The following is a 12,539-nucleotide window of genomic DNA, read 5'->3' as shown; positions in this document are numbered from 1 at the left end:
TATAATCGGCCACATGCAATAGTCAGTACTCAAAATGTGATCTTATTCTCATCTCCTTAGACTGCAAAAGTTGCTGCCCCTGACTGGACATTTTTACACTGCTTGCCCAGAAAACCAGAAGAAGTGAATGATGAAGTGTTTTATTCTCCACGATCATTAGTGTTCCCAGAGGCAGAAAACAGAAAGTGGACTATCATGGTAAGCAAGGAAGGGGAGATGGAGTAGGGAAGAACTGTCTTCATGCTTCCAATGTGGCAGTCATACATTGGGGTAAAGAATAAACAACCAAGATTATCCATTTACACTGATTATTCCTATGGCATCTATAATTTTTTATTTTATATGCTCCTTAACTATTTTGTATGTGGGTGGTACATACTTTCTATGGTGTGCTAGTGAAGGTCAGAAGAGAACTTCTAGAGTCAGTTCTCTCATTCTAGCACATGGGTCCTGGGGGTCAAACTCATACCTTTAGGCTTGGTGGCAAGCACCTTTACCTGATGAGACATCTTGGTGGCCTGGCATCTATTTTTTGTTCAGAAAGTTCATGATAAATCATTATTCCTTACTATCATACATAATGGACTAAAATTGATCCCTTTCCAAATTCACCCATTTTAATCAAAATTCCCACTGCCCTGAGAACCAGCCACTATTTTCTGCCAACTATTATAAGTTGTAGAGTTTTTATTACTTTTTTTTCATTTGCTTCTGTTCAGAGAAACCCCTAATTCAGTATCTGATAAAAAATGGGCATTCAAAAATATTATTTCTTTCTTCCTCTCTCCCTCTTTCATTTTTTTCATGATAACTTAATCAAATAATTTTAGTTCTCTGAGTTGAGTTATACAGATCTATTTTTTTTTAGGTATAGAACATTTCCAAAATTCACGGCAAACTTCACTTCAGAAATTATTAGTCCCTTTCAGGTGAAGCCATTAGTCATCTTTATCAACAGTATTCTAAAAAATATTGACCTCAAGACTGCTTTGCAATGTTCTAGTGGAAAATTTCACTGGAAATTTGAATACTCACATGCTGTAAGTTAGCTCCACCATTTTGTTAAAATATTCTATTTATTATTTTTTCATATGTATGGATGTATTGCCTGCTTGTGTGTGAGTGCACAAGTAGTGAAATGCCTGCAGAGGTCAGGAGGGGGCATTGAATTCCTCTAGAACTGGATTTAAGGAGGGTTGTTAGCCACCATGTGGGTGCTGGGAATCAAACCCAAGTCCTCTGCAAGAGCAGTCAGTACTCTTAACTGCTGAGATGTCGCTCCAGGCCCCAGCTCTACCATTTTAAAGTCACTTAACTGTTATCAATTACTGTAATAACCAGAGTCTTAATTCGAAAAAAGAGTTCATTCTAGGTGGGTAAACAGAAAGAAGTTAATTAAAAGGCATTAAGAATCTCCAAGACTCTCTTGGGAGAGGTGATACACAGTGGATCATTATTAAATACCACAAAATCAAGGATATCACAGGCAGGAAAACTGCACCAATCACTGTGGATCTTTTACCATCTGAAACCTACTAACATAATCAACCACATCCTAGCACCTAGGGCTATTGAAACTAGATGCTGTACCACATTATAACTACACCAACTGAAACACAAACTTGTACTTGCACATGGAACAGAAGAATCAGTCTCCCAAAGAGTGGCTTCCTACTTTATATTGTTCACAGTAAATGTAGATTTTTAAATTTTTTTCTTTCTTTATTTTATGTGTAAAAGTGTTTTGCCTGCATATAAGTTCACCCGTGTTGTGCAAAGCTCACATAGGCCAGAAGAGGGCGTCAGATCCCTTGGAACTGGAGTACAGATGGTTCTTATCCATCATGTGGGAACTGGGGATTGAACCTGGATCCTCTGGAAGAACAGTCAGCTTAACTGCTGAGCTATCTCTTCAGCCACAGTAGATGTAGTTTAATAGCATTCCTATGCCATAACTGCAAAGAAAACTGGGAAATGCAATAATAGCTTCCCATCACTAGAGTAGAGTAAAGCATGCTGGAAAAAACTAGGTGCTAATATTTATTAGTCTACTAATGAGAATAGGAACAGTCTGAACATTAAATAATGTATGTGAAGAATTTAGCATAGAGCCTAAAACATTGTATATATTATAATAGTTAGCGTCATGTTTGTGTTCTTCAGTGTTGACCTGAAACTAATTTTGGCCAAAATGGCAGTTGCTATGACACCTAGACTTGTGCCTCTGAAGCTTTAATGTGCGTTTCAATTACCAAGGTATTTTGTTAAGTGAAAGATTGGACTGACTAGGACTGAGATGGGGCTGGAAATTTAGCATTTCTAACAAGAACCTAGGTAATTCAGGTGCCATTGTCATACGGACCACATTTTGAGTATTAAAGATTTAGATGACAAAAACAGAAAAATGGGAGTTCCCCGACCACACACCTCAGGAAAAGAGACACTGGAACATTTTCCCTCGAAACTGTTTTTTTTTTGTTTTTTTTTAACTGGAGGTCAATTGAAGCTGGAATGACAACCCAAGGGAATCTGCTATAGCAAGTTGTTGAAATTTAGTGGGTAAAGCAAAAAAAAAAAAAAAATTAAAATGTCAGATATGGAGAACATCTCTACTTGAAAACTTTTAGAGCTTATTAGACAACACTAAACTTTTTGTGCTTATTAGACAACATGTTTAAATTCAATTTATTTAAAAACTTAAACGTATAATGTACTCATATGAATGAAATGCTTACAAAAACACTCATATACACAGTGAAGCCTTACATCCCATTTTCCATCCATCTTCATTTTCCGTCCCCACTGATTTGAGATACTATTAATAGGAAAATATATATTTTAAATAAATCAAGAGGCAAAACTATGTTACATGAATATAGAGAGTCTAGAATACAAAGAATGCTCAACAGGTTGTGAGTAAACATTTTCTATGTATCATCTGGATCATTTTGGATAAAGTGTCCCAGTCTTCTTACTCATAAAAAGATGAGCACATTGAGTCCTAAAGATGACAAGTGAGGAATATAATTTAGGTCATTAATGTCATCAACAGGCTACTTGAAGTCCTATGTCGAGGAAGGTTCTGAGTCTGCTTGTGGTGTGGGACAGAACCAATGACACAACTGATTCATATGCCTGACACAGACACTTGGAAGTTGGTGATAAATGTGGTGTCTTCTTCATGTCTCTGAGTCAGTTGAGTGATTCAGAGACTCTTTGAGCTTGGTTCATTTCAGCAGCATACTTTGAACATCCAAACTGTGCCAGATCCTCCGTTAGGCATTGGAGAATTTAAAATGAAAATAAAAAGAAATAATTTGCAGTTTTCACACAGCCTGTACAATTCCTATGTCTAGAAGATTTTCAAGTATGAGATCTTATATATCACATATTTTATAGATAGCGAAATTATTCTTAGCTTATTTACAATGGCCTTTAGGCTCAGCACTGCTGTGATAGTTTTTATAGGATACACTAAATGGACAATAATCATTTACTTCTACAATTATTCTACCAGTACAGGAACCACTAGGCACATGGAACTTTTTGAAGTTAAATTAAACTTTAATAGACTGAAGATTCAATTCCTCAGTCAAACTAACTTCAAAACCCACATTAAATATTCAATTCTGACTGTAGCAAGTATCTGCCAGATTGGACAGCACAGGCAGCAGGTTTTCAGAACTGCGGAGAAGTTCCAGTGGACAACACTACTGTAAGGAATAATTTTATAATATGTAACTTCATTTAAAATAAGGATGGAAGGAAGAAGAAAAGACACTATGTGGCCTTCACTTCTAAGTCCAACAACAACTAACATGAGGTGTCCAACTGAGAGATTATATACAGCCTGTTCCTAAAGTGTCTAACAACTTTGAAACAAACGTGTAATCTTTCAGCACTCAGAGTAATTCTGTAAGGGTCCACACTAAGTGATTTCCCACGATTCTCTGCCCATCATTCTCCTAACCACATTTTTCTTACCAAAATGTACAACTCTTTGGATTCCTTTGTTTAAAAACAAAAACAAAAGTCACACTTTCCTTTCTACAAAGCTTGTTTTTTGTGTTTTTCAGTGGCTAGTAAGAAAACAATGTTTAACAAAACTCCAGGCAGATTATTTTTTTTCTTTAGTGCTGAAGGAAAAATAATTATTTTTTATTCTGGTGCTAAAGTGTCCTAAAGGGACTCTGTAAAAATGCTTAGACTTCAAAGTGCTAGGGTCTAGATTGTCCTTAGTCATGTTACGCCACTGCAAATGGAAGTTGAAGTTTTTTATTCCTCTCCAAGCTAAGATTGCCAGATAAAATACAAGACACCCAGTTAAATTTGAATTTTAGATGAACAATGCAGTTTTAAACATAAGTATGTTCCATGCCACATGTAGAACATACTTATGGTAAAAAGATATTTATCTGACATCTCTATGTAACTACATTTTCTTATTGAACTCAGTCTGGCAACCTTACCCATTACTAAGTTTTTGACTTGACGATAAGCTTACCATGTTGAAAGACCATGAACTGCAAAGTAAAGCCTGTGACGCAGATCTAGAAACTCATTTTTTTTAAAAAGCCTTAACAGTTCTATACCTGGTATATGTTTTAAAAAGTATTTTGGGGGCGGGACTGGAAAGATGACTCAGCAGTTAAGAGCACCAGCTGCTCTTGTGGAGGACCCAGATTGATTCCCAGCACCCACATAGCCACTAAAAACCATCTGTAACTCCAGTTTCAGGGGATCCAAGACCTTCTTCTGACCTCCTCGGACACTGCACGACATGGGCGCACTTACACACATGCAGGCAATACACTCAAACACATAAAATGAATGATAAATTTAAGAAAAAAAATATTATAGGGGCTGGAGAGATGGCTCAGTGGTTAAGAGCAGAGGCTGCTCTTGCAGAAGACCAGGGTTCAATCCCGAACACCCACATGAAGGCTAACAAGCATCTGTAACCCCATTTCCAGGGGATACAGCACCCTCTTTGACCTGCGTGGGCACTGCTTGCCATGGGTGCACTTACATACATGCAGGCAATATACTAAAACATATAAAATAAAAATAAATAAACTTATAAAAATATTTTGTGTATTTTTATTTTATGTGTATGAGTGCTTTTTCCCACATGTATGTAAGTACATCACATATGTGCAGTGCTCCCGGGAACCAGAAGAGGGTTGGGATTCTCTGGAACTGGAGTTACAGAAGGCCACCATGTGAGTGCTGGGAACCCAACATGATTCTTCTGCAAGACCAAGTGCTCTCATCTGCTGAGCCAACTCCTTAGCACCCTGGTGTATGTTTTTAATCTCAGAGTCTGATCTCCCTAGGTTCTTCTTGCTATCCTTGACCTCATCTTCAATATCACCCTTTACCATGGTCTTCTTAGGCTATATACTCTTGGTTTTCTAGACTCCTTTATCCTCTTTAAATTTTTGTATTTTAAAAGTAGCCCCTGGTATTTCATATTTGTTTCTCTATTACTTGTTTCCCACACTGAAATGAAAAAAGGCATCATTCATATAAGAGCAGTAATCTTGTCTGTGATGTTTTACATTGTGCCAAGAAGAGTACTTCCAGTGTATCCTTAACATGTTAATGCATTTTGAAACCTAAAGTCAATATATGTTACTAGTTTTAGTACATAGCCTTTGAGAAAAGGGTTCAAATCCTGTTTTCCTGTGTGAACTTGGGCAAGTTCCTTAACTTCATTAAACAAAATTTACTTATATGAAAAATGAGGATAAAAATAGAAACAAAGTCATATGGTCTTGAGGATTCAGTGAGATAAGAATCACCTGAGCATAGAGGTGAGATTCCTGGGCTAAGCAGGTGCTGATCCACCCTTACCATCAACCACTCAGAAGAACTACATCTCAGTTTCATTGCTTGTAGTTCACATCTCTTATCATGTCATACAGTAGGAAAGGCATTAAAATGGCATGATGGACAGAAACCACTCATCACACATGGGTAACTGTTTTAAAAGTCCATTTTGGGGGCTGAAGTTAAGAGTGTATACTGCTCTTGCAGAGGATGTGAGTAAAGTTCCCAGCACCCATGTCAAGGAACTCACAACCACCTGTTAATTCCAGCTCTAGGGAATCCAGTGACCTCTCCTAGTTTCTGAGGGTACTTGCACTAAAATGCATACACACACACACACACACACACACACACACACACACACAGAGACAGAGAGAGAGACATACATACAGAGACACACACACAAAACTAAAACTAAAATAAGATCTTTAAAAATATATCCAGTGAACATCTTTGAAATATAAGTTTTGCATTTCTGTTGTAGCCTATTGACATTCGTACAGTATGGTTGATGCAAGAGAATATACCTCAGAGGCAATAAAATTATCTCTTAAGAACAGAATCAGAGAAATTGGATTCAAACCCACTTCTGTACTATCTGCTATTACAAGGACTGATTCCTTCATTTGCAAGTGATAATGACAGAAACCATCTTAGGTCATTGCATTAAATGAGATAATGCATGAGTACTTCTTTCTGGTTCACCCAAATATCTAACCCAGTGCCTGGCAAATATTTTTGACTGACACATAAAAAGTCTTTAGTATACTGTCCAGATTCCAGTACACATTCAATATGTACACACATTGAGAAACTTATACATATTGAGAAACAACATTGCTGCTTCTGATATTATTTCTACTGTCCTAGTGTGGATACCATGAAGAGTAAAGTGAAGTAACTACGTGTGGCTTGACAGCCCAAGGGAAAGTCACACTCTTCTTGTCTATAAAGTTAATGCTCTTTTCTTTTAAAAATACTGTATTTATTTTCATTTTACTTGTATGAGTGTATTGGTTGCATGTATGTAAGTTTACCCATGTGGTGCATTGTGCATGGAGGTCAGAAGAGGGCATCGGATCCCCTGGAACTGGAGTTACACACGATTGTTAGCTGCCGTGTGGGTTCTGGGAACCGAACCCAGGTCCTCTACAAGAGCAGCCAGGGCTCTTAACCCACTGAGTCATTTCTCCAGCCTCTTAATGCTCTATTCGAGATGGCAAGAACTGAGAAAGCAGGCATTATTCATTATCCTGAATAGTTTACATTTATTACATTACATCTGACTTATTCTACACTTCTCTAAGTCGCAAGTGGACAACCACAGTGTAAACTAGGATAGGAAGGATTATTTTTATCTGAAACCAACCAGTACCTGTGTTCCAATTTATGATGAAAACCCAATCATGGTGAGCAACATAGCATCCCATTTTAGCTTTATGACCTGGAATGAATCCTAAGTAAGCAAACTGTGTATGCATGTATTTGGATCTGTCGAATCCCTCAGGACCTTCATTTAGCCAAACAAAAATAAATATCAGTTGATATCTCTTCCCTTATCATTGCCTTGAAAAAACACTTTTTAACTCTAGGCCTGAAAAACTGAAACATAATTCTATTTCCTTAGGCCTCAAGGCAGACTGTTGCTAATGTTTATCCATTTCTTTCTCTCTATCTTTCTTTGTTGCGTCATCCCAGGCTGTCATGGTGTCCCTGCTGACAGATTACTCACCTACGCTCCAGAAGCCAAAGTTTTGATGCTGTGATGCTTGTCAAGATGAAAACAATGTACTCTAGCTACAGAATGAGTCAGGTTATGGGGAAAAGAGAAGAATTTAAGATATTAAAAAATCTGTACTACATCACATGAATAACTGTCTGGTATGGCTTTGTCATTGTGAGAACTTCTCGAAGCCCTTCGAGTGCTGAGGCTCTGCAATACTTGGCTTGACTTGATTTAAACTCTCTTGAACTCACAATTTCTAAATTTACAATTGGATATTATATTAATTAGCATATATATTTGCTTCATCTAAACATAATATAATGCATAATATCTAAGCCATTAAATACAATCTATGCTCATTACCTTAATAAATGATTGCTTCTGCTAATTTCCCAGGCACTCAGCTGTTAGTAGATATTTGGACTATGTTCATGTGCCTTAGGACCAAAGAGGGAGTCTAACGCTATACATTCAGCAAATAGGGCACAGTATTCAGGCCTGTAAGAAAGACATTCATTTACAGAGACTGATGATGAAATTCTCAAAAAACAATTACTTGCCCATACTGAACTATTTTTCCAATCATTTAAGGGAAAGGAAAAGAGTCAGGAGCATGCATCTCTCTGTATAATGAATAGTTATTACAAGTGGAAAGCAGCCTTTGTTGGCAAGTGGTGAAGCCACAGGTACCCATCTAGGAATGTGGTATCTTATTCCTAATTCTATTTTTTCCAATAGAAGCAATTTAATTTCTTCACTCTATACTTATCATGAACCTACTCTCTCTCTCTCTCACACACACACACACACATCTATTACTTGAACGTTTCAGTTTGTGTGTGTGTGTGTGTGTGTGTGTGTGTGTGTGTCTTTGTTTCAGGATTATCACAATTCGAACTGCTGAATTATGCTATAATTCAAAGTAGATTTCTCTTGTGAATTGCCGAAATTTGTATTGTTGGATTAGTGTGCTGTACTTTGCAATGTTTTTATTTGAAATGTTAAATGACAAAGGTGGAACATTTTAAAAATAACACATTTTATACAGGGCTTACTAAGGTAATTTCCTTTATGTTTAAAGTCTACTACTTAAAAAACATGTTTCCAGTCAGTTTGACTGATGACATTCCTTAACAAACCTTTATGGCTTGAATGAATAAGCAATAGATGAATCAAAATTGGATTTACAATGAAGATGCAATAAGTGTATTTGTGGGAGAGGCTTATGATATTACAGTAAAAATAAATTTTCCCAAAAAATGCTAAAGGTGACTTTCACATCTATAGGAGTTTACTGGAAGTACTTTAAAAAAGAGAGTAGGGCTTAGTAATATATTTTCTTTCAGCGAAGAATATCGGAATGATTCAGTCAGCAAGTGCTACATCGATTATGAAAGTTCACCCCCAACCTACCAATGCTAAAATTAGTAGGGCAATGGGACTGTCTCAGTTGGTAAAGTGCCTGCCCCACAAACATGAAGACCTGAGTTCAGATCCCCAGCATCCATGTAAAATAGCTGTGTGTCTCTGTAACCTTATCAGGGCATGAAGTGTCAGGGTGTGGAGACAGGCTGATATCTAGAGCTTGCTAAACAGCCAGTGTAGCCAATTTGTGAGCACGGGGTCCACTGAGAAACCCTATCTCAGAAGATAAAATACAGTATCCTTCCAAGTACCAAATGGTCCCCACGATAATGGCTCTCATAATTTTTCTCATTATTTATTGAGCTAAATATATGGTCTAGTGTTCTTACCTAAACCAGAGAAAATTGTCTTTTTTTGCCAATAATGTAGCCAGCCTTTCTTCAAAGTTCTCCAAGCTTTCTTCTTCACACAATTTAACTTCTGTTTCAAACAAAACTGGAAGTAATTGTTAGCTTTTAAAACTGCCTTATGAGAAAACATTATTTATATCATCACCAAAAAAGAAAACAGTAGAGGAAGTTTGGCCTTAAGTTTTTTAAAAATATTTTTGTCTTATTTTTCTTACGCTTTTCTCCCTGATTCCCTTTTTATGTAGCTATTGCAACTTCAGAAATTAACAAATTATCCTGTGACCCTTGGGTCCCTGGAGTATATAATAAATCTTACACATTTAATTAACGAACCAGCCAAAGAGTTATTTTCTTATAGGCTTTCTCCATGGAACACTGGGACTAGAAATCACAAGTGATTACACTGCAATATTTTCCATGATGGGAAAGAATGATCAATTGGGGCTTTTGGGCTTAATTTCTAGATACTTTAGGAATAAATAATTTATTGTCAGATGTCCTAAGGTATGTTCTACTAATGATTTGACTATTGTAAAAACCCATGAAAGACAGAACTTCCCAGAGGATCAACATGTGATGCCTTGTTATACTTCCTATGCATGTATGTTAGTTCCTTTTTGCATCATTGTGACAAAATCCCTGAAAGAGGCAGTTTAAAAGAAGAAGGATTTGCTTTGGTTCACTTTCAGAAGCTATGGTGTGGAAAGGCAGAGCAGAAGGCCCAGTCTGTGGTGGCAAAAAGTTGTAGTCTATTAACATCTTCACAGTTTAGGAAGCAGAGAGTAGAGCCAGGCTATCATCCTCAAAGACCTTGTGATGGTTAGTTTTTGTCAACTTGGCATAAACTACAGATAATGGGGAAGACAGAACTTCATTTGAGGAATCTTCTCCATCACATTGGCCTATGTCTATGTCTGTGGGATACTTTCTTAATTAGTAATTGATGCAGGAGGGCCCAGATTACTGTGGGTGGTGCCACTCCTGCACAGGTGGGCCAGGGCTGTGTGAGGAGGGTAACTGAGCAGGAAGTAAAGTCAGCAAAGCAGCATTCCCCTATGCTCTCTGCTTCAGTTCGTGCTTCCCGGTTCCTGCCTTGAATTGCTGCCCTGACTTCCCTCAATGATGAACTGTCACTTGGAAGTATAAGATGGAAATAAACCCTTCCCTCCCCGAGTTGTTTTTGGTCAAAGTGTTTGAATCACAACAATAAAAAGCAAACTAGATCAGATCTAACACCAGTGACCCACCTCTACCAGTCAACCTTCCTATCCTGTATGTCCCATAGCATTCAAAACAGCCCCACCAACTAGAGACTAAATATCAAACACATGCACTTGTGGAGAGATATTTCTTATCTAAACTATAATAAGACATAATCTTAGAACTTTAGTTAACATGGCAGAGTTCCTTGTCCAATGGCCAAGTTCCAGGGCAAGTCTTCTCACATGGGAAATATGGGTAGAGAATGTATATGGGGGAAGATATCCAGGACATATCCCTTCGGGAACTTTTTGTCTTACACTTTCTCATTAGTGATTTGTTACAGAGATGGTTAAGCCACACCTTGAGACATAGCATGTCTCAGAAGTTCTTCAGGATTGATGTATTTTGACAAATCTGAAGGGTCATATTGAATAATGGAAGATTAGTCTCATGCAATGACCAGGCTCGTACAACCAGGAATGGAATACATTGCTGTGCAAGTGGCACCCTGTGCAAAGATCACAAGTGAAAAACAGGAGTAAAGGCTGAGACCTGAACTGCAGTTACCAAGTCTTGTGTTCCCTTATAGGCATTTCAGCCAGGAAGAGTGCCCTTTTTTTGTAACATGTCACCTCAGCGGGGACACTCTTCAGTATTTCAAAAGCCTGAATGGAAAATTTGTTTTAAATCATATAACAGTCTGGTGTCAGCTGGTAAATAGGTCAGCCATCAACAGTTCACATCAGGAATATGTTCAATATCACCTTGTACTTGAGGCCAATATACATAGAGACAATGCAGCAATAGTTTTAATGCATTTCCTCATTTTGTGCTCCATTCCTTAAGACCACATAGTAGAAATTATGGTATTTGATGGTTCTGTGTGGTGTGTTGCATGACAAAGATCATTGAAATAGGGATTTTGTAGTTCTGTAATGTTGTAAAGAAATTATTTTAAATTATCAAGAATAATTAATATGAACTATTAGTAAAAGAACTATAGTCACATCAAATAGTAGGGAGATCCCTATCATTGGTTAAAACTTTCCAGTTTTATTAATACCTGTTTTTTCTCAGTAATACTAGATTTAGTTTCTAATCAATGCTTTTGTGATACTCATCCTTAGAGGAAATGTGAGCATAACAACTCTTTTCTGGAACAAAGCTATTGGGAAAACGAAGCTTTTAAATGTTATAGGGAGATGTATAGATGGCTCAGCAATTAAAAACACTTGCTGCTCTTCCACTGGACCCACATTTGGCTCCTAGAGACCACACAGTGGCTCACAGTCACATATAAGTTCTCCAAGTCTCTGAGCATCTGAGGGCATCTCTGGTCTCTGAGGGCACTTGCATTCATGTGCACATACCCACACATAAACACACACACACACACACACACACACACACACAAACACACACACACTATTTAAAAATAAAACAAATTAAAAATAAAACGAAATGGAACAGCATTTAAAAGTAATTGAGGCTATACCTTCACTTTACAGAAGAAAAAAGCTAATAACAGTAATGTTCCTAAGATATAAAATATATCCAACCAAGAGAACTAATTCTTGGGTTTAGCATTCCTCTACAAAGTATTTAGGATATAGTCACTTGACTTGATTTACCCATACATGTAATGGAGAATCGGAAGCTGGCTGGTCCAGAGCTATGGTTCTGTGGAGTCAGGGAATAGAAAGGAGTGTTCCTAAATGAGACAGTGATGATACTGGTATCTAGAAGTAGAAACAGAGTCACAAAAACACCCATGCAGTAGATGTTGGTGGTATCTCATCTGGACCCCTTTTGCCTGGATTTTCCACTCCCCTCCCTCCTCCCCACCTGCTGTTATCATTCTGTGGATGATTCACAGCTGCCCACTTCTCTGAAAGGCTGCTCTCAGGATTCAGAAACTACTCTTAGCCAAGTCACACTTACTGCAATCCTCATGCATAGCTTCCCCTCACTGCTCTAATCTGCTTTCCTTCTTCTGAGAATGC

The 12,539-nt window shown here is 37.6% G+C and overlaps 1 protein-coding gene across 1 annotated transcript in view; it reads left to right on the top strand.

Moving 5' to 3' along the window:
- Positions 1–8,718, top strand: part of Otc (ornithine carbamoyltransferase) — a 62,232-nt gene extending 53,514 nt beyond the window's left edge. The window contains exons 9-10 of the mRNA XM_029563485.1: positions 61–198; positions 7,531–8,718. Coding sequence (XP_029419345.1) covers positions 61–198; positions 7,531–7,590 — 198 coding nt within the window. The 3' untranslated portion in view covers positions 7,591–8,718. The remainder of the gene's footprint in view (positions 1–60; positions 199–7,530) is intronic.
- Positions 8,719–12,539: the final 3,821 nt, after the last annotated feature.

The sequence above is a fragment of the Nannospalax galili genome, unplaced genomic scaffold, assembly GCF_000622305.1.
Source record: "Nannospalax galili isolate Female #2095 unplaced genomic scaffold, S.galili_v1.0 scaffold556, whole genome shotgun sequence".
In the NCBI taxonomy this organism is placed as follows: domain Eukaryota; kingdom Metazoa; phylum Chordata; class Mammalia; order Rodentia; family Spalacidae; genus Nannospalax; species Nannospalax galili.
This window is presented reverse-complemented; position numbering and strand designations above follow the sequence as displayed.